Source organism: Chamaea fasciata, unplaced genomic scaffold (genome assembly GCF_029207755.1).
Source record: "Chamaea fasciata isolate MVZ Bird 193981 ecotype frontalis unplaced genomic scaffold, bChaFas1.0.hap1 SCAF_5, whole genome shotgun sequence".
NCBI lineage: Eukaryota > Metazoa > Chordata > Aves > Passeriformes > Sylviidae > Chamaea > Chamaea fasciata.
In genome coordinates, this window is record NW_027094090.1 from 22,577,301 (window position 1) to 22,604,968 (window position 27,668).

The 27,668-nt window shown below is 37.7% G+C and overlaps 1 protein-coding gene across 5 annotated transcripts in view; it reads right to left on the reverse strand.

Annotated features, from left to right (window-relative positions):
- Positions 1 to 283: 283 nt before the first annotated feature.
- The window catches only part of CPED1 (cadherin like and PC-esterase domain containing 1), a 150,160-nt gene continuing 122,775 nt past the window's right edge, over positions 284 to 27,668 (reverse strand). For 4 of the 5 annotated variants that reach the window (XM_066183024.1, XM_066183022.1, XM_066183023.1 and 1 more), the window contains 7 exons: positions 26,395 to 26,512; positions 19,730 to 19,866; positions 9,632 to 9,852; positions 9,269 to 9,370; positions 8,975 to 9,062; positions 6,988 to 7,134; positions 284 to 3,333 (listed from right to left, as the gene is read on the reverse strand). In XM_066183024.1, the coding sequence (XP_066039121.1) occupies positions 3,106 to 3,333; positions 6,988 to 7,134; positions 8,975 to 9,062; positions 9,269 to 9,370; positions 9,632 to 9,852; positions 19,730 to 19,866; positions 26,395 to 26,512 (1,041 nt within the window). In that variant the 3' untranslated portion in view covers positions 284 to 3,105. Of the gene's footprint in view, positions 3,334 to 6,987; positions 7,135 to 8,974; positions 9,063 to 9,268; positions 9,371 to 9,631; positions 9,853 to 19,233; positions 19,302 to 19,729; positions 19,867 to 26,394; positions 26,513 to 27,668 lie in introns of those variants that run through there. The other variant, XM_066183025.1, reaches the window with a different exon arrangement.

Genomic DNA, 27,668 nt, shown 5'->3' on the forward strand with positions numbered 1-27,668 from the left:
ATATGAATATTTATTTTGCAACACAGTTCCATTCTTACTCTACCTGCAGCCTAAAGTATGCCCTCGTTCTGTTCTAAGCTGCACATGCTGCTGGGCAGACATTGAGCAGGAAACCCCAACCTCTCAGAGTCCTTGTTCCCCAGAATAAATATTTCAATCCTACCACTAATTCCAGGGCCACTCATGTCTGTATTAGGAGTTGGAAATCAACTTGACACCTAGGTCCTTTGCTATTTTAATGGTAAGTAATGGGACTAAGGTAGATGTATGGACTATAGGAACACTTTAATGTTTATTCAGGCAAAATGTCACAGCAGATATAATAATTCTAGAGGAAACTGTAGATAGCAACACGTGCTGTCATTGGAATTCAAACACAGTAATCCTTTTATTGTCTGAATCCACAAATTTTAATGCATACAAGCAAGCAATCCTTGCATGTCAACCTCAATTCTTATCTTTCACATACACAGAGATACTAGATATATTTTAAAGTTAAATAACAAAAATGTAGCTTAGTAACCTTTGTTTATTCCTAAGACTATGTGGATCATACATAGTGTTGGAAAAAGCTTATTCAAAGAACTCGTTTAAATAAAGACCAATTTGCAAATTGTACCAATGACTTTGTACAGACATATTAATGTACATAGACATGTAAAAAATAGAAAACACACAGGAAAATATACACTTAATACATTTCAAAAATATTAAGATTTGGAAAACGTTAAGACATCTGGGTGTACAGCACATGTAAACCATTTTGTGGTGAAACCAGAACTAATGAATTGCACATTCATAGATATCCACTACAGTATAACAAAGTCAACTCTTTCCTTTTCATCACTAAGCTGATGCTTCAGCAATAGGTTTTGGCTAAAAAAAAACCACATAAAAACCCAGTTAATGCCTTATAAACATTTGTGTACAGAATAAGAACAGTAACAGCATGTGGATTTAAATGAGCTACAAAAAAAAAAAAAATCTTATCAGAGGCAGAACTGTAATACACCTATCATAGATCATCTTAATACCAAAGACATCTGGCTGTACTTTGCATCTACTAATATTAATGACGATATTCTATCCTTCATTTTTAAGGTTGTGCAGTCCTGGATTTCCAGACCCAAGAGAATATATTAAATCACTTGCATACAATTATATTCTTTAGATAATCATATTGCTCAAAACCAAATGCTGATATTCTCAGTATTTATGCACAGCTATTGACCCATCTTTCATGTGGATCTCCATGCCAGGGAACACCCTACATTGAAATTTAGGGATATTTGCTGTAAGCAATCAGCAGCATATTATACAGAAATAGATATAATCATACCATCTCACTAATTTTGTCATTATCTAAATTAGGAGTATTTTCAATATAGTGAAAGGTGTCTTAAATTAGGGATCAGACCCTATTTTGGAGGATACTCTCTATCATCTAGGATGCCCAACTCCATACTGCATGAAATTTTCCTATTATAATTTATATATCTTACCTGAAGAAGCATAAATTCAAAAAACTATATCTGGGCATACAGACTGTTGATAGATACATGATCTTAGGTAAATACTAAATGTTGTGTCATGAATTGCTAGCCCTATTTCTATACAGGGCAGCCCCTCTGTGTGCTACTAAGGCAAATAAAATGATGATTAATTCCTTGCTATAATTTTTTAATTCCCTGACATTGTTTGTGGCTTCCTTTCTCAAAGTAGAAGCTAGTGGAGGATTATATGTAAAATTGTGACAGGGAAGCATGACACAGATCTCAGCATATCCTTTGCTAGTCTTGCACCTGCCTAGTTAAAACACCATTCTCTAATACTTAGTGGTAGAGTGGTGCCTTGATTGCCTGCTGCATGACTGGATGAATAAAAATGCATAACCGGATAATCTATAGGGACAGCAGTCCTACGGGTTACCTGTCACCCAGCTGCTAATCCTGGACTGTGCAGTTTCCCATCAGGCACAGAGAAGAATGAGTGGGCTGCCAGCACTGTGGGAGGGGACCAACACACAGCTTCTCCCTGGGATGTCACCCACAGGTCTGCAAACACTGGGGATGTACCTGGGCTACAGCATGAAACTGCAGTTCAGACAAGGTCTTGTCCATGCCAAGCAATACATGCTGGCAGTATATTCTGCTGCCATCACATCACACACTTCTTGATAGATAAATCACCAGAACCTGAAATTCTTATTTGTGCTTGCAAGGGGGATTTTTGTTATGTGTCTGGTACTAGTTTCGCACATTGGCAAGTATTTTATAAAAAATCATTCAAATAATGCAGGAAGAATGCTTGATTGGCCTACAGGCCAAGGTATAAACTGAAGCATTTATCTAAGCATTCTTCCTGCCTATAGACACTCTCCTAAACTGGGACTATAAATAAATTTATGTTAACAAATTCACTATATTTGCATGTTATATTGAGACAGTTACAATCAGTCTCAAGTGTAGGTAACCTATCTCCCTGTTAGCTTCAGAACATGAAAAAAAAAAGAGTCGATATCTGTTCCATCTAAGATACAAAGAAGAGATGTGTTTTCACCAAAAACACTAGCATCAAAACTCAGCATCACCAGTAAAATGCTTATAGACATTTTCAGATTCTCTAAACCAAGTGTCTAAACAGAAAAGGTTTGATATGGAAGGGAAACCTGTTCACATAAACTAAAACTCTTTCAAATGGAATGTAGTCAGTTTCTAAATACATTCAAATATTACAGTGTCTCTATAAATAGATAGTGCTGAAGACCTAAAACAGCCCTTTCCAAATGTTCAAGTAAATATATAGGTCTCTTTTTACTCTCAATAATACACACTTGTTTGAACTACAGCTGTTCTAGTCTTTGGCAACCGTTCAAGTACCTTCCCCTTCTCTCTCCTTTGCAACCCTCCATCTTCCATTTTCACACAACAGAGTCACCAGGGCATATCTTATTTTCATAAAGTTTTTGGAAAAATACCACGTGTCCCAAACTCTCTTTGTGTGCATGCAGTCAATCAAGGAAGCATATCATAAATCCACCGTGGTCCTTGAATTGTCACACAGGCAGTGGCACTTCTCTAGTCTTGGTGCTATATCCAAGAGAGGCTATGTGCTGACTAACTCCCTCTTATTTGCACAGAGCCTGCTGAGAAGGATTTCAGAATAAACTTGATTTATTGGACCTCGGACATGATATGAGGACTGAGAATTTGTTGCATAGTCCTGCAGTTGTGATGGTTTGCTTTGACTGCCGAAATATTTCCCCAGTGTATAGTGTCTTGATAACGTCATTGTTATGTGTGGCCTTTCTTCAGAGGGGTTGGATTTCACCACCTGCAAAAGAAATGACATATGTGAGTGCTTTCTGCCTGCACCTAGAAAGACAGACACACAGCTGCAGTGTGTGCAGAAATGCTGAGGCACTTGACCATGAATCAGGTCCTGATACTCCTGTCTTGAGGGGCAAGTTGCTCATAAACATTATTTTAGTGGCCAACATGTTAACGTTCCAAACTTACTAAAGAGCAAGATCTTACTTTTTAAAATCCACATGCATAGGCCCATTATACTCAGTCATTTGACTCTGTAATATATTTGTGTATTAGACTTTGTTCTCTTCATCAGAGACAATTTACCTAAAACAATAAAATTCATAGTCAACAGCTTGTCTGTATATTTTTAGCATGTGAAAAAACAAACTCATGACTGCTCCAAATTGCAGAAAGGTTTAAATTTTGCCCTGATACTAAGCACTTGAGGCACATATAACATGTCTCAGCTATAAGCCCTGTGAGAATTCTTCATTCTGAGGTCTTGATGCAAACCTGGCCCAGCCCCATGCTGGGATGAAAACCCTCATGTGTTGTGTTTCTTCAAGAAGGGAGTTATGCTGCAATTTAACATCCCTCTCACCAGAACACCACACAGACAGAGCCATAACATGATTCAGTAACTTAGTGTTGAAGAATGCTTCACCTTGGCTCCTGAAATATGTATAAAGCTCTGGGATTATTGTCTTTGATTTGTATGGAATAAAACTGTGTTCATGGGACTAACAAGTGAGAAAGTGAAAGGTATGATTGTCAGGAGCCTAAGGACCGAGGGGGGTGATCTCCTGTGAAATGCTGAAGGTCTTGTCTCAGTGAATATTCAGGCACTGATTAATAATGAAGCAGTTTTGAGGGAGGCTTCATATATGCAGGACAGAGGACCTCAGCGCAGGCAGTAGCAAACTCACAGAATGCAGAAAAGGTGGTTAACTTATTTTTAAAATAATGTGTATATATATATATAGGCTGACTTGATTGCTCTGATGCCTATCAGTTTTCCTGCTATATCAATCACAGCAGACACTTAAAAATGCAGAATTCATTTATTAATGCATGTATTTATGTAAAGCATGTTAGCTTTTAAAGACATAATGTATTTTTATTGTCACTGAACAATCAGAGTCAACACTCCTATGCGGTGAAGCTCATAATAAATGAAATAAATCATACAAATTATGATTGTATAAATTAGGTATGAGTGAAGAAATAACGTGCAAAGGCTTGAAAGACTGAGCAGAGAGACTATGAGGGAGCTGGCAGAACTGAAAACAGACCAGGAATTATCCATGTAGAAAATTAATATATCCTCTGATCAATTTCATACAGCTAAGCCAAGGGCTATTATTTGTTTTCATGCAATTACTGCAGGTTCATTTTTCTAAATTAGTGCCTTAGATCTTACAATTATTTCAAAATGATGCCACCTTGAACCAATCACCCAAACTGCATTCCTGTTAGGCATAATCTCCCAGGAATGCAATCTAATGTTCACCCAGCAGCCAGCCACTGGTTAAGATACAAAAATCCCAAGGTTGCTAATTTCTGTGTAGTGATTATGATTTCACTGCCATTAAAATAGGAAATAAATCTGAACTTAAAAATAGCTTCTGTAGTAATTGTATAGAGCTGAACAATGTCCATAAGCATTTTCAAAGAATGAGGTAGATAAAAAAATAAAGTTTTCATGTGTGCTTAGAACTAGAATTATGTTGGGCAGTAAATGCAAGGATTATGCGAGATATTTTGTCCCAGCTCAGTATAATCCCTTTGAAAGTCCAGATCCCTTAGAAATCTGAGCAAAGATTGTAGAGTCTACAGAGATGGAGATTTCTATGCTATCAGGGTCACCTGAGACTCTCTGAAATGGGTTGGTGTGGGAACTCAAATAATTCTTCAGGCCATACAGAAGAAATAGCTTTCTCTTCAGCCAGCTAGTGGGAACTAAATGAGAACTGCTGAAGGCATTTCAGTTCTTGTTCTCTGACTGCACAGAATGTCCAGTCCTCCATTCCTGCACAGCCATGCTTTAGTTTGGATGGCATTTACAGAGGGGTGCCATCTTCTGACACTTTAGGAATATCAGTTCTTAAGAGAAAGAAAGTGAAAGTACAAAGCACGAGATTTAATCTGTCTCATCTGGTTTCAGAAAACATGAAAAGTGCTGGGGTTTTACACAGGGTTCTTGGCTCCATCCTTGGGGGCAAAATGCCATTTTCCTGGTGCAAACTGCTTCAGCACCTAATGAAACTCTGCTTGCCAGGACACAGAAATAAGCTGATGACAAAACCATTAAAACTAATGAAGTATCAAAAGAACTCAAGGACTTTTTTTTGCTTTTCTCAAGGATCAAGTTTGGTTTTTGGTACATGATGGATTCTACTGGGCATATCTATGGCTCTTTCAGGCACAATGACCTCTCAAACCTCATTAATAACAGCTCTGTGAGCCAAATTCTCCCCTGATCCTCCCCAGAAACACATACTCTGTTGAGATTCCTTCAGCAGGGAAGCAAAACCAAATCTGTACATGAGCTCATACAAAATGATGGAGGAGTACATGAAAAATGCTGATAACTGATCATGTCCTGCTGTTTTTCCACCCAGTTCCATACAAAGTATTTGAGATATTTAATTCTGAAGCTCTCTGTTTCACTGACAAGATCTGTGGAAATGGCAAACATCAGCAACGACCCACAAAAACACCAGCATCTGGCTTCTAGATAAAAAAGAGTCAATACAGATGTCTGGGTAAAATGGAGGGAAGCATTTGCTCCATGGGACTATTTATCAATCACATAAATATCAACTGTGTGACTTACTCCCTCTTTTCCAGCTTCATTTGGACTGAGCAATGTTTGTGCCTCTCAAGTATTGAGGAGAGTAGATTAGAGGAGTGGTTAACTAACCACACCTGCTGATGTTGGCCCCAAAGCAGGATAGAGGCCATGGCACTGGCCTGAAAACATGTGAGCTGCCCTGGAGCCTGAGGGGGAAACCAGCTGTGAGGTTGATGCATGGCACATGAGCTCATGTGAGTCTGATAACACTCTCAAAAAAAAAAAAAAAGGTATAGATTTTAGTCAAGAGAGCAGGACTACTGGTGTGAGTGAGAACAAGTAATCTACACTTCTGTTTGTACAGTGAATCACTGTAACTATTCCAGATTATTTCTTCTCAGATATAGAAAAACAGATATATAGCAGTAAGATTGGTTCTTCAATTTTAAGCTCCATTTTAACTGTACTTATGATTTGATGTGAGTGTGCTGAGCTGTTCAGTTAGGAATGCATCAGTCAAAAACCTGTGAGACTTAGTAAAAAGAGAAACTGAGTCCATGCAGAAGCAGCAGAGATATATAACACATAACAAATAGTACCAGAACCTGGAAACTGTGCAACATTCTTTTATATGAGTTACCTTTGCAGAAGGGCACCTTTATTTTTATTTCACCATGCCAGCAGTTCAGCATGTCCTTGGGTGGCCTTGCACTGTTAGCAGTGATGTACAAATGCCACCATACAAACTGCTTTCCCCATGATTTGCATTCAGGCCTAACTTTGAAAGACAGATGCTGACCTTACCATATACCTTCTTGTTTCTAAGATCTGACTTCTAAAATATCTTAAATACCTGGAGATGATAAAAGTGTAAACTAATACCTCATGGAAATGGCAGCCGCACTTCCCTTGCAGGAATTCTTTGTAACGTCCCATGGTGATGACAAAGGTGTCAACCACTTCATAGCCCAAATTTTTTGCTGTATCCAGAATAACCAAGTTTTCATTCCACAAGTTTTGAACTTCTGCCTGCATTCCAGATAAAATGTTACAATGACTTGTCAGAAGGACTGTTTAAAGGTTATTGCGTCATGGAAAAAAATAGCAGAATGGCATTTTGAATATTCAATTATTTTATAGTACAGACATGAAATACTATAAATTCACTTTTGAAAAAGTAGTGAATTACTACTCCAAGACCAATGTAGGGTTTTTTCAGAAATTATAATTACTTTTCAGTAGATGTGCACCTTCCTTTAAAATACAATATTGGGTAATGGTTTTAACATGTACTTCATCAATATGAGGTGTAATTCAGAAAAAATATTCCAATTATAAAATTTGTCTGTAACAAATGGTGAAACGGCTCTTTTAAAGAAAAATTCAGCTTTAAATCAAATTCATTGAGGCAGTTGCTTAAGGGGGAGTGTAGGGCCGTAGGTATCTTAAATATGGCTATATTGAAGGACAGATTATTATTTCTGAATATACTCCAGGAAGACCAAGAATAGAAAAAATGCAACCATAAAGTTGGCAAGACAGTGTTTTTGACATGGCAGACAAAAGGCCTTTGAGAATAGCTGGGGTAATCCTGAAGCCTAGAGCATACAAACCACATGGGTAATTTGGCATATGATTCCAACATTGAAAGGGGAAAAAAAAAAAAGTTGGTTATGCACTGTAGCTGATTTCTGGAATTTTGCAAATTTAATTTTTTTAAGAAAAAGTCTTAGGAAGCCTTTAAGATTCTATCCTTGCCTCACATACCCTGGATGGAAGTTCTTCATCCTAGGATTGAACTTCATTGAAAACTGTGGCAAGAGCTATGAAAATGTTTCTTCATATTGACAACAACAATTTCCTTACTTTATTCTATACAGGTCCTCCAGATAAATTAAGAAAATTGTTTGAATCAATAAGAAGACATTCAGTAGAGACAAGGCAGATAGACAGTACTAACTTAGACTGAAAGAATGGGCAAAATCAAACAGGGCAGCCTCTGTAGCAAAGAGAAGGGTGAGAGCAGCAGGAAGTCACACGCTGAATGCAGCAGTGTATTATGGTTGCAAAAAGACGTGGGCACTGGTCCCCAGTGCACAAGGAGTGCTGTACGTAATCTGTGAAAGGTAATAATTTTCTCTTTTCAACACCTGGGAATAGCTGCAGCATGACACACAGCACTTGTAGGCATCATTTACTCCATTCTGACTTCCAGTGCTTCTCATCCGTGCATTTTATGTGTGTTCAATAGAGAATCACTGTCCAAATTGTAAATAAAAATAGTGAATTGAGTGAGTTACACAGTGAATTGAAATGAGCACAGCTGTTACTCTGAGAGTCTTTGATATGATTTAATCTGACTGCAACATCCAATTAACATGCAAATAACAGGCTGGATTCACTGGCACATTCCAGCTGCTCTGTAATGTTCTGGCTTCATAGGTGGGTTAAGATAGATTTATGGAGTTGTGCAAGCCAGACAAGTGAATCGGATCCAGCAGTAACCATGGAGGAAGTCTGGGGAGGGACTGTGCACAATGTAGTATGAGGAGCAACCTGCTTATCCCCAGCATGATCTCTCAATTTTGGCAGCAGGGTTATTAGTATTGGAGCTTCTTCTGGTTCTTGGGACAGCAGACCAAGCATAGCATTTCAAATGGCTCTCTGATTGCAGCAGAACCCATGAAATAAGGAATTTGGTTTGAATCCCTATTAGTAAGCAGTATGAGCAAATACAAACATTAATCTTCCTTTGATCCTCTTGAAATGGGCTCAGCAGACGTTGTAACATATTTTGACCAGACAGAAAAATTAATGATGAAAAGACAAGTATTCCAAGAAAATGCACTCAAAATGTACTGTGGCTTACCTGTGATAAAGAATGGATTCCATCCACTGGAAGGTGAAAGCCCATCCCTATGGATTTGACAATTACCAGGATATTTGATAGATTTTCCCTGTTTTGCAAATTTAAAAAATAAAACAAGGACACACTTTATACTTAACAGACACATCAAAAGACAATACATGTTTTCTTTTTTTCAAAGTCACTTAAGTACATGCCTATGAAAAAAACAAATTAAAAGTTTGTATTTAATTTTTTTGTTGTTTCTCATAATTTATCATATCAAAAATTGGAATAACACCAAGTACATAACCTTACCTGTTCAACACCTTTTGGATAATTTGCAGGTGATTGGAATTAAGCCATTGAACACCACCCACAATTAATACAGTCTGGTCTGTGTTCTCCAGGGGACGTGATCTGAAACCCAGAAAAGAAAAACAACACATGTTGCTTTAAACAGATGGCAAACATTTTAACTACATTGCTTTGCATTTCACTGACCTGTATCTGGCACCCTGATTGGAGGTCTGATGTAATTTTCAGCTATTTTTTTACCCCACAATATGGTCTGTGCACGTTATGTTTTATTGTTTACTGACTTTAATTGTAAAACGTGTTAAACACATTTGTGAATAGAATGATAATACAAGCAAGGGAGATAGAGAGTTTGTGCAGTACCTCTGCAGCAGCTGTTCTAGTGCTTTTTCAAAAGTTGGTCTCTGGCTTGCATTCATCCAGAACTGGGGGTAGTAGGAGTAACTGATAAATGTTTTCCCCTCATTGATATTGTGATAACATTTAACATCATGAGTCTTCTGCCATTCTTGAAGAGTCTTATTCACTCTTTCAATTAGATAATACATCATCCCTCTGTTAGTTGAGTCACCTATAAAAAGAATCTGCAGATGGAAAAGATATGACTTAGAAGTTGTACAATCTAGAAACCAAAAGCTAAGGAAAGAATACAGCTAGTTGGGAAGTTTTTAAATGCTTCTTATAATGTTCCAGAAATATCTTTGTGAAGTGCCAGTACCCTGGCATCTTAATACTAAATTTATCCTTCAGCAAAATCTGTGTGATTTGATTAATAAAAAGCTGTATTATGTATTTTAAAGACAAAAAGTACAGGTTATAGATGACGGCCATAGCTGCAAAATTAGCCCTGCATCTTTCATCCTTGGTGATAATTTCTTTTGCTTAAGTTTATATTTACTTCTAATTGCTAATACACAATTGCTCTCATGATTGCTTGCAGCTTCCTGCTTTTATTCCCTACAGTTTTTCATGTGGTTTGCTCCTACACAGTGTGTATTGTTCTTCTATAAATGGGACTCATTAGAATTTACACCAAAGTAACACACACACACACCCTCCCACACACCCACACTCACACTCCACATGAAGAATGCAGCTGCTGCCTTATTTGTAGAGAGGTGGACTTTTTGCAGGTTCAAAGTGGAAGGAAAAAGGGGTCATTTGAGTGGAGGATAATCTGCATAGAGCTCTGTCATGTGTGATGTGACCACCAGAAAGCATCATGGCCTGAAGGGAGTTAGAAGTCCAGCCAGGATGACCAAAGTACTTTAATTATGGCAGTCTCTGCTGTGCTTGCAGCACCCTGAACTTGCAAATGAATAAAGAAGTCAACTTTGGGTTTGATCCTACTCATTCTGTAGATTCCTCTGAAAAACCAAACATCTCTGTATGGGGAGACCACAGAACCTAAAGTGTTGTGGGAATTTTTTAAAATATTATTGTCCTATTATTATTATTGCCCTATGTTGAGTGGATAGGACTACCATTTCCCTCTGATGAAGCACGTAATAGAAGACAAGTCCAAAGAGCAGGAGAACTTAGGTTCACTATGGTTTGCCAATGAAACTGTGTGCAGAATCAATTACTCCTATCAGCTCAACCAGAAATCCAAAATGAGGAGCAAACATGTAAAACTGGGATTAAGAAAACCCCACAGAGCCATCACACATTAACAGCCCTGTTCTCTGCACAGCAGTACTCAGCTTCTCCTGCCTCCTCTGGAACTCAGGGTAGTTGGTATCCTGTAAGTTGGGATTTTGTTGTTTCAGTTTTTAAATTTGATTTGGAGTTTTACCACTTCCACACTGAATATTTATGATTATGCAAATAAAATTCAGACTGCGCAAGATGACACATTTAAGGCTATATTTCAAAAGGTTTTTTTAGAGATTTTATGTGGTAGAGGCATTTTGGACTACACTCATCTAACACATTTTTCTATCTATTTATCTATTCCCTTCAGGAATGTCACAGTTTTGAAAACTGATTCCACTTCCTACTATTAACCTATTGTGATTAAAATTAAGCCACAAAACTGTACCAATGATACTTCCCACAGAAGAGAAAGAATTTCAGATGAGCTTACTCTCATCTGATGTTACGGCAAAGAACGGGCATGACAATGCCTCCAGCTTCCCATGCCTTGCCCATTGTGGGCTGCAGAGAAGTCCTTGATAGATTATGTATGGTAGCAAACAAAACTAGCACTGAGCTCATAGAGGCTCTTATAACTCCTGTCCTGGACCTCTCAAAGCCACTTCACAGAGGAAATTCTTAGACAGCTGCTGTTCATGCTTGCATTGCACAAGCATTTTTCTCACACGCAAGGGGGTTTCAGCTTTTCACATCATGTCAGAAGAAACCTCTTTAAATCAAGCATAATGTGACTCATAGAAGTGAAGAATCCTTGGATCCATGGAAGGACTGGTTGGATATTCTATCTTTTCCTCTCTGACAGACACACACATGCATAAAATTATGTACAATTAGGAAGAAAATCCATGCTTAGAATATGTCCTAATTCTAAAGTAGGTTAACTTGAGGTTTTAAGCAACAATTCTTTTAGGTTGCAAAATCTCTTTTGAGATTTTCCCTACTGTCTATATCCATGTCTCTTTAATCTCCATTTCATAAACCCATCACTGTAGTATATTGATGCATATCTATTTAAAAAGCAGTTCTCAGATATTCACAGGCAAAGACATCCTGAGCTTGTAATGTGGGTGAGAACATTTCTGTAAAAACCCAACTCGCCATTAGCAGAATAACAAACAGGCCCTACCTACCAAGTTACACTCATACAGCAGTTGGCAGAACATACAAGATTCTTCTACTTCTATGATCGTATGACACCATTTTGTTATTACAGCACATGGGAATTGCGAAGAAGCATATTCAGCTATTAATTATATGAAATTGGCAGATGGGACTTTTTATCTCACTCTAATGTGACTAGAATTCTCATCATTGTTTTCTCCTAACTATATTTGATCTAATCTCATGTACTACTGATTTCAAATAGAAGGATAACAACTTCCACAGAAAAAAAAGAAGAAAAGAACCCTAGTCAATGTCAATGAACATGACGCACAGATGTCTTTTTTGCCAACACTGAGCATTCACTAGCAGTTTAGGTGTGAAGAGTCACACCAGAAGTCTCAAACACTGCAGAGCATCAAAGATTAAGATCTCTTTCCCATTTTTTCGTTATGTCGAAATTAGAGCAAAATACATACACGCATCCCAATCTACACTATTACATTATTTATCATTTTAGGGCTTTGCAATTTTTCTATACCTACACAGGTACATACACATAAATTGTGGACCCATGAATGAATTTTCAGGTCTGCCCTGGAGCACCTTTCTGGCCAAATCTGGAATGTACAGTCATTTAGAAAACCCCTACCAGAAGAAACAAGTTAGTTACGATCATGTCTTGAAGTTGCAGCTCTAGTCTGGAAATGCCATGATGCTGGGCACCATATGAAAATATCAGGTGGGCCTCAGCATTTTACTATTGGTGTTGTCCTGATGTTCTGAGAATGCAAAATAGTTGACAGGAGTCAGAACAGATTCCTTTAGAGCAATTAGAATAACTAGATGAAACAGAAAACTGTTAAGGCCCTGACATACTTCAAGTACCATCACAAGACTAATGAGACTGTTCACAGCCTATTTCTAAATCAGGAATGAGAAAGACAGCAACATCACACTGGGTAAGAAAACAGGTTGTACCACTAGGGAAATTAAACTAGACTTTTAGAAACAGGTCTGCTAAGAGAGTAGTCAAGGCTTGTTGCAAGTGGGAAAGAAAGAAATGAGCCAAAGTGGACTTGTGGTTATATTGAAAAACAGATCAAAAAGGGAGGTCATCCTTAAAGCTGTCAGCCAATTATAGTAACCAGATTAGCTTACAGTCATGAAGTCTTTGATTGTTCAAGTAGGTATGAGCCACATCAGGACTGTATCACTGGCATCAAGCAAATTTGTTTAACTCTGTCTCTGTCTTCCATAGTGAAATCACAGTTTTTTTGAAAGGTATGAAAACTAGAACTGCAGCATGTGAAACCTATGGTCCCTGCCCTCTAGCTCTGAGAGAGAGCTCTAAAATGTGCAGTCATTATGGTACAATATCAGCAGTCATCCTCTGGAGACTGTGTGCTGCGATTTTGAAGGGAATGCTCTCTCATAAGTCTAAAGATCATCTCAGACAGAAAGATAGGTGTGCATTTCTTGTAATTTGATGCACCTCAGACTGGTGGATGCTTAGCACATCATCACCACATCTGCTAATGCATCCATTCACTAAGATTTTGTCTGCATCCAACAATCTGCTTCTAACCATTGGTTCAACCATGATGAGAGATGTGTAAATCCTGGAAAAAAACCTGAATTCTTCTTTTTCTTCTCCCCAAAACAAAAAAAAAAAAAACGAAGTGGACAAAGAGGAAATCTGTAGGTAAGTCTACCCTCTTTTCAAACTGCCCTTGTGCAGAGCTGGCCAAATACATTTTGTTATGATATGCAGGCCACCAGAAAGCATCTTTTAAAGTCCACCTTTTCCAAGTCAGCTTCATCTTTAGCAAATACTTGGAGGACTCAAAGGCTAAAATAAGTGATGTTTAGACTGAGGAAGAAAAACCTGTGTCCTTCAAATAACACAAGAGTTCTGATGAATTAAAATAATCTCTCAGTGTAATTGAATGTATGGCAATTAAAACCACATTTATTTCTACACAGTTAGATGAACTCATTGTAGTTGCATGTGCCATGTAGTTTTTAATATGTTTTGAACAAAAGCCTCCAGAGATGATTCTGTATTTATCTCTATGACAATAATGAGGACCACGATGGCTTAGGTGTGTGGAGTAAGCCGTATCTCATTTTCTTTACAAGTCTAGCACAAAACTTATTCATGAACTGTTCAAGTTGATGGGGCAGTTGTCTGCAGGATGACTAAATGATCAGACAAACATGAGGTTATAATTTTACCAGACAAAGCACAACATTTCCACACAGACAGATGTTTTCACTGTCTTCTGTTGCAAATATTTTGTGTGAAAAATTCCATTATAGCTTAAAGGCTTTGAAAGATTGTGTAAGCATAGTGGAATTCACATCTTAACCAGACCTATCATTAAAAATTAACCACACTTGGGAAATTTAAACACCTGTAAGTTCAAAATACTACTTAACTCTAAAATATTATTAAGAAATCGTAAGTTAAAATTCCTGTTTTAACAGCTGAATTTTAAGTACTTCAGCAAATATTGCCTTTTCATATTTCCTGTTCTTAATTACACATGACTTAATGGTATTTTATTATAAGACTAAACTCTGGTTAGCATTTCTCAGTGATAAGCAAAATATATATCCCTCCTGCTATTCAGGCCAAGTTTCTATATACTGCTAATTGGATAAATAATAACCTGTTAGAACCCATTTTCCTTCATCCATTTTTAAAAGTACAAAATCCACCTTGTACAAAAATCAAAGCATTATCCTAATACATTTGTATATGTCTTACAGTAAAAAGTCATTAATCACAGTTACAGAGAATTTTATTGAGCCGATATAATATTTTATTATGATGTATAATATTTTATTATGATGAAAAATTTTGTTGATTCAATTAGGACCTATATATGGAGTTCCCTAAGAATGAGACAGCATCTCATTACCCTAAAGTGGAAGAGAAAAAGACTGCTGATATTAAAAGTAGACTGAAAGAAAATCTACTCAGCCAGAACAACCTTAATCTCAGCACTTCAAAATTTTCCTGTTTACTACATATGAAATATAAACATATGACTGACTACTCTTGCTAACACATCATAAAGCAAAATAAGGCCTCATAAAACTGTTTCTGTGCATGTACATATTTTGTCATGTGTACACCTGCTTTAGTGTTATTGTTTCATTGCAGGTGGTCTTATGTTTTTACTAAGCCAAGTGTCCTGATTTTGGGTGGAATAGAATTAATTTTCTTCCTAGTAGCTGGTACACTGCTGTGGGTTGGATTCAGGGTAAGAATAGTGTTGGTAACACACTGCTGGTTTCGTTGTTGCTGAGCAGCACTTACACTAAGTCACGAACTTTTCAGCTTCTCATTCTTCCCTGCCAGAGAGGGTGATGGCACAAAAAGCTGGGACGGGACACAGCCAGGACAGCTGACCCCAACTGGCCAGAGGGGTATTTCAAACCATATGGCATCATGCTGAACAATAAAACTGGCTGTTTAAGGAGGGGGCAGCAGCTGCTGCTCTAGGATGGGATGGGCATCAATCAGCCAGTGGGTGTTGAGAAATTGCATTCTGCATTACTCTGTGTATTTATTATTATTATTATTACTATTTTCCCTTCTTCTTCTATTCTACTAAATTGTCTTTCTCTGAACCCAGAAGTTTTACCTATTTTCTGATTGTCTCCCTCATCCCTGTGGGCAAGTGAGCGAACGGCTGTGTGGTGTTCAGCTGCCTGCCAGGTTAAACCAAAACACAGAGAAACACCTTAGTTCAAACATTTTTACATGCACACAAACTAAAGTAGCAGTTAATGATGATGTGGAATCAACTGGAACTCATAGCCAGGGAAATGGATTTCGGATACGGAGAAAGATCACATAGCTCAGATGAGCTTTGGAAAACAAATCAATTTTAAGATAAGAAATAAAAGCAGCCTGGAGTTAGAAAGCAAATTAGAAAGCATTTTTGAGGGCTTAATTATGATGCAGGTAGGAAAGAAGTGGTCTGTTTGAGTGACCATTAATATATTTCAGAAACCACTGACAAATGAATACAAGAAATTAGTGACCAAGAGATATCTGCTGCCTTCTACCATTGTTCTATGAAACACAAGAAAAAGAAAAGGGTTGCACTTAACGACACAGTTGATCTTCCAAGTGCTGCATTTCAGTCAAAAAGAGCATTCACTTTACATCTTAATTCATCATTTGCTGAAAACAAGTCAGGAACACAGCACAGCACTGGTTAATCACAGCATGTTCCTCTGTGCATTCATTAAAAGTAAAAATATGAGTAGGCTTTTTTCATCTTTTTTTTCTCCCTTATAATACTAGTAGAGAAGCACATGAAAACAGCCTCCAGCTAACAAAGTGGAAATCTGAAAATGGTATACAGATTAACACCTCCTATTTAAATCAAAAGATGTAATCACAGATTTATGCTGTTTATGTTTTATCATGATCATAGAGTCATGGAATGGTTTGGATTGGAAGGGACCTTAAAGATCATCTAGTTCCAACACCCTGACATGCGCAGGGAACCTTCCAGTAGTCCAGGTTGCTCAGGGCCCATCCAGCCTGGATCTAAGGATTGCAAGTTCACAGCTTCTCTGGGCAACCTCTGCCAGAGGTTCACAATCCTTAGAGTAAAGAATTTCTTCCTGATATCTAAACCTACCCTCTTTCAGCTAAAGGCCATTCCCCCTTATACTACCACTACCTGCCCCTGTAAAAAAGTCCCTCTCTATCTCTCTACTAGAATCCCTTCAGATACTGGAAGGCTGCTCTAAAGTCTCCCCACAGCATTCTCTACTTCAGACTAAACAGCCCCAACTCTCAGAGCTTGTCTTCATAGGAGAGGTGCCCCAGCCCTGAGATCCACCCATGGGCCCTCCTCTGGACTCATTCCAACACTCAGAATTTTTCTTTTGCTGAGGACCTCAGAGCTGAACACAGTACTCCAGGCAGGGTGTCAGCAGAGCAGAGGGAGAAAATTACTTCCTTTATCCTACTGCCCACACTGCTTATGGTGCAGCCCAGGGTATGGTTGGCTTTTTGTGCTGTGAGTGCACACAGCTGGGTCACGTTGAGTTTTTTGTCCACAAACATCCCCAAGTCCTTCTCACCATTGGCTGCTTTCAGTCCCTTCTCCGCCCAGCCTGTATTTGTGACTGGGATTGTCCTGACACAGATGCAGGACCTTGCATTTGGCCTTGTTGAACTTCATGAGGTTCACAGAGGCCCTCTCAAGCCTGTCAACGTCCCTCTGGATGGCATCCCTTCTCTTCAGCAAGTCAACTGCACCACACAGCTTGGTGTTGTCAGCAAACTTGCTGAGGGTGCACTCAATTCCTCTGTCCATGCCAACAGCAAAGATGTCCTGTGCAAGGGATATTTTACTCCAGAGACGGAAGTTACACAAGCTGAATACTCAGAACCCTTCAATAAAGAGGGACACGGGTTAGTTGAGCCCCTTTTGAGTGGACGCATGAATGAACTCTGCTGTTCATAGCTAACTTCAGCAAACAACAATGTAAATCAAACAGCATTCCAGATCATCTCAGTGTCCTCACTTGGGTTGATGACTTTTGCCCTTTCACTTGGTACTCATGCTTTATTTTGACATCTGCTTTTGTTTCCAGCATTGAAACCTTCTGCTTATTTTATTATGGAAACTATGATATCTTCAGTTTGAGATGTCAGTGTTCTCTGAAGTACTGAGAGACAAGGTATATAATAAATCAAAACTAAAATCACAACTGAGAATACATAAATATTTATAGATGGTTATGAAAATATCTTTTAAAATAAACATGTATTTATTCACAAGAATTATATCTTCCTACCACTCAATAGCTCCTTTATAAAAGGTCCAGGTTGCTTAAACCTATATAACACAGACAAAAGTCTTTTTCAGTGAGCAAATGAAAAAAAAAAATCTTTTTCCACTACATCACCTGGGCAATGTAAAGTAATTCCAAAGTCTGACTTATCAAAGGCAGAATCAGAATCTTATCCACCAAGAAGGGAACTATTTTTATTCATCTGACTTTGGTAGGAAGAAAACCTCTCTTAGTTCTTAAATTGTATTGACACAAAGGAGTTGATCCAGGCTCTACATTTATTTATTTGGTAAAAGAAGAAAAAGTGCTATTGCAAAATTTCAGACAAAACTAAAATCACTACAAAGTTATGACAAAAATAACATCTGAGAGAAAGAGATAGGAGAAATATACCAAAAGGGGAACATGCTATAGAGTGATGACTTTAAAAGAATAAACCAATTCAATACACATCTGTACAAAGGCAACAGAGGCAATTCAGCAGATTTCTACAGAGCAGCAAAGGTTATCAGACAGTGTCAGGAGACTTCTGTAAAAGACACGGAATGGGAAACAAGTGCTATTAGTTACAGAGATTTTTCTCAAGGTGTTAATATAGCTCACTTAGGATCTGGCTGTCATGGGACGCTAGAATAGATCTGTGACCTCAGAGAGTTAGAACATCATGCAATTTGAATTAAGAAATTAAGCTTCACAGATATTAATTTCATTTACTTGGTTTTAATAGACCCTTTACAAATGCTGTCCTGTTTTTGACACTCATGAATATTTGAGATATATGGTCAGATTTGAGACATGGAAATGTCAGTAAATCCTCTCAGCAATACCTTGGCAATCCACTTCCATAGTGACATATTGTTTCTCTGCTGTCCTTCAACTGCCTGACGAAAAGGTGGTTGCTTGTCAAAGCAGCCTGATGTTCATGGAAATTAAAGACCAAAGCATAGCAATCAAATTCTTGAATATTTTTTTCTGTGGTCAATCCAGAAGAGCTTGTTTTGTACATGAGAAGCAAATCAAGCTTCTCCTCTGTCATAAAAAGTAATATTTTTTTAGAAAAATATTCTAGAAGTAACCCACAGCTCTATAGTAACAGAGAAAACCACAGGCAGAAAAAAAGCAAAATGGTAATAAAGTACTTTGTGCAGGGCAAGAAATGTATCAGAAATGACGGAGAAAATGTCAATTGAAAGACTTATTTTTGTATTTGTCGATATGAAAATGCTCTTGTATTTTATCAAAATGCTACTTTTAGTAACTATTTTCTTACCTAGAAAATACACTTTAAAGAGCTTTATAACAATTAATTACTTACTTTCTGGATACTTGTATCCTCAGTAAGGTACCTGAGCCTCAGATCAGAGCTCTCTCTCAACAGTATAACAGTCATAGCATGCTTATTAAGGAGACCTTGTATTTCCAAGCAATCACTTTAGAAGCTTCACTAAAAGAAAAGAATGTGCAAGAAGACTTGGTAAATTAGTGTGCACAAGCAATGCCATGCATTAGGTACGCAGCAGAAGAAAACCGACTTGCATATGAGGCAAAACTGCGACAACAGTGCAAATACATCCTCCATTTGCTGTCCTTGTGTACTCACTGCAGGTCTGACTGGAATCACATACACCACAGGTCCTGAAACTCCAGTGGTGTGACCTAAGATCCTCTGTGAAACAGCAGCAGACAACTCTGTCTGCATATGAAGCTAAATTATGGACAAAGGTTGGTTTTCATCCCTGTGAACTTTTCACCCAAATATTTCTCTAGTTAAAAAGGGATTTTTCTGTCACGTATCAATCTTAAAAATAAGATTCAGGACACTAAATTCCCAGGTTAATAAGAATGAATTAAAATGTAAAGCCTGTTACATACCCTTCTGCCTTCCATGCAGCGCTGGAGCTCGGGCTTGGCCAGCACAGAGTATTGGCAGCCATGGGGCTGCCATGTTATTTCTCTCCAGTCACAGGTCCTGTTGTCAGAGCAGCTGAGGCAAGGGACAATCCATTGCCCTGGAAAACAGCAATGAATGTCAGCACCTCCTATGTACTCTTCTGAATAGTTTTATTACACAGGAAGCAAGATATTTTTGAGTATTTTGCTCTTGTATGAGTAAAAAAAACTCATAAGGGGGTTTCCGCCTAAATTAAATGCCTTCTAAACCTTTGAAGACACTATTTCCTTTCACTGTGTTATGTATGCCCTTTTCATTTAGCTAGGGTGGTAGTTTTTCTCCTTTCCCTGAAAGAGCTGAGAATGCTCAAATTTGACAGCCGTTTGTGGGTTCATTTTTCAGTCCATGTTTCCTCTCTTGTAGCAGCTTGTCCTTTCTCAACAGAAGGAATATGAGAAGAAAATGGGTGAGGAGGTTGAATGCATAAAGAAAATATTCACATTCAGACATGTCTGAAGATTAATTCTCATCTACAATGAAACATCTAAAGGTTGGGTGTATGGTTGAGAGCAATTGATACAAAAATGAAGCAAGATTAAGACTTTCCTTCCAAAACACTGATTTTCTTTTAATATGTGAGAATTCAGAAGACTGTCCCAGACCACACAAATATGTTTCAGAAGATGACAGTAAGGTAAAATGAATAACATATGTGATTTATTAGAACCTGGTCTTAATTTACAAAAATTATTTTGAAGATTAGGACCACAAAGTGGCACTACTGAAAATCAGTCGGTTTTAGTAATCCCTTATCTAAGGTTAAATGGTTTTGTTATTTTGGTTTTCTAAAACTATTCCTTCCCAAAATCCTACTGAAAGCCTGAGGGATTTAATTTCTGAAGGAAGACAGAAAACTTTTGAGTTGCCTTTGAATTCAAATGAACAAAAGAAATACTTTTTCTAGCTCTTACAAGTACACAGTGCTGACAGCATCTCCCAGTGCCTATGTAACTGCCAGCAAACCTGACTTCTATTCTTATTAAAGACATTACACAAAGCAGGGTGCAGAGGCCTAAGGTCCTTGTGTCAATGCTATCAGGCCTTTCTATCACAGACGGGTTACTCACCACAGCCCAGAAAACAGACCCAAAGTTAAATGTTCGGAGATCAGACTTGGCCTTAGAGTCTGTCCCCACCACCACTACCAGGCAGCAGCTCAGCAGCCAGCTGTGTCTGATGGATTGCTGCTGCACAGGAAGCCACAGCAAAAAAAACCAAGGCTGCCTATTGACATTTCACCTGGCCAGGGACTGAGGGGGAGGCTGAATAAAGACACCCTGAAGGATCCCAGCGGCCTTGGGAGAGCCAGCTGCGACCTCACGAGCAAGGGAATTTCCAGGGAGGCAGCCTGTGCTTGCACTTAGGCAAAAGTCCAAGTAACTATGTTTTGGTAAGTAGCAGAGTGAGTCATCTTAGCAGATAAAGAAGTCCTTCTAAATAAAGTCGTCCAGAATTTTTTTGTGTGGGAGCCCACATGGGTACATCTAAGGGACAAATACATCCCACAGTGCCATAACCATGCAATACCTATTTCTGTGTACCCTGCACAGCTGCCCCTATTTGTGCCCTGTGCAGAACATTCTCACACCTCTCTCAGATGCACGTGTAGATGATTTGGAGAAAATTATAGCAGACTGAACCTAAGCAGAACCCTGGACACTGGGTTTGAGCACACCGTGGTCATAACCAGTGAGCATAACCCAGCTTCCCCTGTTCCCATGGGTGTGGGTGCCTCGTGGAGGCTGTGCTGGGCAAGCAGCCCAGTTCACAGCATGGACAGAGAAAGGGAAGGAAGGAGGGACACTCGGGACCATGGTGGGAGGGTGCAAGCAGGAAGATGGAGATATCCCATGCTTCTTACTCAGAGGAGTTTCAAACTTGCATTTTCTGCATCCTAACCATGCAGCTGTTAGGGGAAATATTCTCCACGCAGTTAAGGACCACTTTAAAGGTCAAAATTCATTAGGAGAGGGAAATAGCATGCATGTAACCTGGTAATTTTTGTGTGAAAAGAGAGATCTGAACTTTGGTCCCTAAGAGAGATCCTATGTAGAATTTTTATCAAAGGGTTAAATCAAATCTTTATCTGAAGTTACAAAGTGGATAATCAGGTTCTGGAGCAGGAAGCTCTTTTGCAAATGAATACTCTCCTCAGCTGGGACACCAGAAGCTGAATTTAGACCATTTCTCTTACTGCAACCTCCCAGTGCTGGCTGTTCTGAGTTCCTTACTCATTCTGACCCTCCCTTGGCTCTGAGGTCCCTTGTTCCAGGCCATGGTCTCCTGGCCAGCACTGGGGCCAGGAATACTTTGACCCTCCAAGATTTCTATTGCCACTTGTAGATCTTGCTGTTGGCTCCCACTTTGCAATCCATGACTAAAAGGTCATTCCCAGCTTCACAGCAGTCTCATGAGGAGTGTGAAAAGTGACAGGTCTCTGATAACCCAGCAATAGGTGCCATGCAAACACCTTTTACTGCATTGTACCTTTTGGGTAATAGTAAGGGACAGAATGGTTGGTTGGTTTGAAGACTGGACTCAGACCCTGCCACTACTGTAGAGGTCTTAATAAATGATCTGAGAGACTTTCAGGCAGTGACCTATATTTTAAAATTATGTGAAAATTCAGTATTTTTTTCCTGGTGTTGTAATTTTTCTTTCAACCCAAATATATAAAATTTCTGGCAATGTCTAAAACATATGAGATCCTTCATTTTAAGGAATTTTTTTTAAACATCCCATATTTTATGATATGATTTGGTTTAAGGTAATAAACTAGAAAAGTAGAACTATATAAAGTGAATATTGAGGAGCCAAAATAAAAGTTTAAACTTTGGCAACTGAAAGTGATAAGTAACTTTTGAAAATCTTCTTTTAAATAGTTTGGTTTATGTTCAGTAGCTCCCTAGGTATATTAATGAAAAACATAAATCAATTTTTGGCAAATGCTAAAGGTTAGTGGCAAATGTAAAAATATTTGAGAACAGAGATATATGGAGACAAAATCATATTTTAAGGAAGTACTAACATTTAACGTTAACAAAATAACTCCTGAGTTTATATTTACATACTTTTTTTTTTTAAATGATGCGTGTAAATTTATGCATTTAAAATCCAACTATTATGAGCTTTTCCTGTTGTAATTTCCCAAAAACTGGTCAATGTATTCTTAACCTTCAAAAATAGGATTGTGATAAAAGATAAAATGAATCTCATAAAAAAGAAGACAACAGTGAAAAATTGCAAACGGTATTAGTTTGAAAATTAGGCTTATATTCTATAGCAATTTTAAGTTGCTCTTTTCTCACTTATATAAGTTAGCAGCACACGATGCAGCTTTCAGCACCATTTAAATCAGGCAGCATTTTGTGGGGCTTCAGGCAAAAGCATTAACATTGGCTCTACCAGGCAAGGGCAAGTTTACCAACAATTAAGTGAAAGAGAGCAAGAGAGACACACTGTTAGTTTCTTCACAAATTAAAAATTGGCACAATCAAACTTTCATGAAAACCTGTAAGTAGGAGGTTTCCACAGGAAGAGTGAAAGCTGGATTTTTGGCTCATTAGAGCAATTCTCAGTTGTGTATCTAAATCTTCTGCTTAAGATACAAGATTAAACATTGCCAGTACTCCCTAAAACTGTTCTCATAAAATGACATGAAAAGAAATATACTTTCAAAATAATTAGTTAACATTGTTTACTTTCCATTTAAAAATATTAGTCTAAAATCAAAAGTTTTAACCAATAACAGCTGTACACTTAATTCGATAGATTTTCTTTCAGTCTCTTCTATTTCTATTTATCATTTTACATTGTAATAGCCACAATTAAACATATTTTGCCTTCAAAACTAAAATCAAGGTTTTTCTATAGTCCCAAAAATCATCCACATAAAGAGAAAATAGTATTCTCGCTTGATAATTTAAAATCTAAATATTTAACCCTACACTGGTACTAATTTGTTGATTTATGACTAGTTTACTTTTGGATTTGGTGTTTATTTGGTACCTTAGGATCTTTAAAAAGCCTTTTCTCTCAGAATAGTCTATTGAAATATTTTCCTTTTGTTCTAGCTGCATTTATGAAAAAACAAAAGTAAAAACTATTTTTAAGAGGATGTGATTTGCTACATAATAAATATCCTTAGGTCTATGGACTTATGTCCAAACTGAGATCTACTCCTTTTAACCAAAGGGCACATTCATTTTGTTGGACACCAATTTATGTCTCTGCTGGACCCAAATCCAGGCGGCTGTTGAATGCAGAGAGATCACACAGAATTATTTTGAATTGGATACAGTTGTAGGAAGAATGGAAAGTGAGATATAATTAAAACATATGCATCACAGTAACAGAAAATTAGAAGTGAATCTGTGATATCTTACACACCAGATTTGGCTGTTGCTATAAACCACATTTCTACAGACTCCAGTAACCTGATTCACCTGCAGGAATTTAGCACAAGTTGGGTTCTCATGGTCTCTTTCACTTCCCTCTCCCTCTTTCCCTCTGGGAAGCCAAACACACACTTAATGTTTGCTGACTCCTGTATTATTGGTATTGCAACAATATTGAACAAAGAGTTAATTTTGATATGACAGCCTGGTTCAAACCAGATGTGAATCAAAGGAGAACTTCTGAAAGAAAAAAGATTTTTGGGGTAGAAAAATCATAATTTCATTTCATGATGTAAACATGAAGGAAAGAAACTTTCTCTGTTGTATATTCTAATTTGCATTTATTGGTTATAAGAGGGGCAGAGAGAGAGAGAAAAATTGTGTAAATTAAGTGTATATTTGGCAAGGTGTAGAGCTTTCTCTAAAGAGTAGTGCCATGGTGAGTAGGAGAGGAGGAAGTCACTTCTGTCTTTGGTTGAACCCTGAATTACCATCCCTGCTCTACATCAAAGGATTAGAAATGAGTCATGAAATCCTGGTTGTACTGAACTATAAAGCAGCCTTTTAAATTTTACTATTAATGTCAGAAGAAGTAAGGTTATATCTCTGCTGCTCCACCCCAGCCTCTGTACATAGCATGAGGACAGTATATGACACCTACTTATTTCTGCAATAACTCTTTTTGAGTTTTCTTCTGTGGGGAAATGACATTCCTTGGCTTCTCTGAAAATTTAACTTACTTAAGAAATACTGCGGCTTTAGCAGGGAAGTTGCTATTTGCCATTCTTTGTTGCCAGGATTGGTATATCATTTGACTGCTACAAATTTAGAATGATTTTCCACACAAAGCCATGCTTTCCAGTTCCAGTTGGAAGCTGAGACACACATTAAAACTATACAGCCACTTGTTGCCAGATACTTCAAACCCCTGTTCTAGGCTCATTAGACACCTGTTGGCAGTATTCATTTTATAAGCACAAATTATTCTTCCCTGTTTAATATACTTGTCCTTTGATTATATGTCTCCTGAAGTTTATTTGAACACTAATTGCATATATAATTTACAATAAGGCTGTAAAAGATACTACGTTCAGGCTCACTGAGCTAGATTCAGTATTCAAAAGGAGTATGTTGTATATCAGGAGAAGGAGATTGTCTGCCCAAGGAAGGATTCAGTGGATTTGGTTTGGGCTTTCTAGTTTTGAACTTTATGTCCTGAGATTGTTTCATAGGATGATACACAACTTGTGTGGTTAAAATACACTGCTAGGAACAATAGTGTCTCTTTTGTGCATTCCCTCCATATAAGACAAATTTACTGTTTGTCTCTGTTACACATGAAGCGATGCATTCAGGCAGTTCCGACATTCCTGTTATTTTTATTGATTATTTAATGAGTTTCTGCAAATTTACTGCTGTGAGGGGCCACTCCTGTTTATGGCAAGACAACGAAAACAGTTGTGTCAGTAGACCAAAGAGGACTGTTGGCTTATTTTTCATTTCTCTAATAAAGAATGGAACAAAATTACTCACTGTCTAATACAGCAACTTAAACATGAACAGCAGCTTAAATATAAACAAGACCCCTTACTGAGTAGCTAAAGTACACTTGAATAAATCCTCATGCAACTGTGACTTTCACATGAGTACCTGCTTGACAAAATCTATTGTAATCTGAATTCTCTCTAAACCAAAGGTGTGTCCTGGTTGTATTGGTTATCATATAATGTATGATTTTTCCATCTTGTTTTGAGGTATAAATATATGTAAAATTAAATATTAGTTTTGTGTTTCAATATAGCAGTAGAAATATAAAATTCAAATAGATCGACGTGTTGTGTTCTTTTTCTAAAGTTAATTTTTATTTTGAGTAGAAAATTCCTTCTGTTTAGAATAAAGCATTATTATTTTAAGTGGTTTTGATGGAATATTCCGATGCATTTTAAAGACTACATGACAATAACACATGCAGTGGTGGATCACTGATTAGAAAATTATTAAACAGAAAATTCTCACCTAAACAAATTAACCTGATTTTAAAAATCAGTAACAATTACAAGTGATTAGTTCAAGTTATTGCATGTAGATTAGTGCATGTCTGTAGCAAAGAGTTAACATTATTTCTAGGTTTTCTTTGTTGAGGTGCATGAGTTAATTTTCAGGAAAAAAAATGGGGATAAAGTACAAACCTTTTGTGTCTCCAGCTTCACAGGTCTTAAACACTGTCTGCGAAATTCCTGAAAGGTATTCATGAGAGAGAGGCTGCAAGCCACAGGACTCCTCTGGGCGAATTTTGGAACCACAGTCCTGAATTAAAATAGAATCTGTGAAAATGACAGCACTATGCCCATCCACATCACCTTGCACTCCTCTTCAAGAGTAAAAAGTTATTTGGGGTTAGTTATTCTGCAATTAGTTGATCCTTAGCTCTTCAATATATAGTTTAATATGAAATTTAAAATCCTTTTTCCACTCAGACAAAGGTTTTGCGATAAATTATCCCAATCCACGGTAAACGTACAAGATACTACATTTGCTAAAGATATAGAAAAATTTATTAAGGCAAGCATACCATTCATGTAACATCATGCGGTCTCTCTACATGTTGTATAATCTCTACCTATTTGCCCTTAGGAATTTTATATGCCTATTTGTAGTCACATGGGATCCATTTCTGTGATGAAATGCCCCAAATTAGCTTCAGGAGATACAGGTGCTTAAAGGAAAAAAAATATCTATTTTCTAAAGTGGTACTAAAATTAATTTCACAACTGTTACATAATATCATTCACTGTTGCCATGAAATTATGTTACATCTAGTATGCTGTGCCTAAATTGCACCAATGAGCAAAGGAGAATTAATTCCTAATAGAGTCCTATTAGGAACTATTGCACCTGTGTGCAACCTCGAGGTGCTGAAACTTAGGAGAATATGTGCCACTGATACGAATAGCAATATGAACACACCTTGGAATTTTGTGAATACTGGTAGTTCTTGACTATGCAATCAAAGGGCAAAGTGGAATAGTCGTCTCACAATTATTCTGATCTCATTAAAGTCCATGGTGGTGAAAAAGAAAATTTTAAAAAAATCTTCCCCATGATTTCAAAGGTTTATGGTAATATCTGTGCATAAATAAGCAACAAAATAGTGGTCAAATCCGGGTTGTCCTGTTGTCTGCTTAATCTCTCTCACTAGGGAAAGCTGTTATGACAAAATGAATGGCACAGTATCTTCTAGTATTAAACTGTTTTTTGGAGCCTCTGGGTCAGCTGTACAGCTATTTGACAGTATAACTTCAACTAACATTAACATCAGAAAGTTCCTACCTTGCAGTAAAACAATTTCACAGGACTTCACAAGAAAGCCCCAAATTCCTGAATGTGCTGCCATTGCCCTCAACACGGTCTTATAAAATAGCTTAACAGGAATTTTCTTGTTCATTCTGTCCAGGGTATGTGT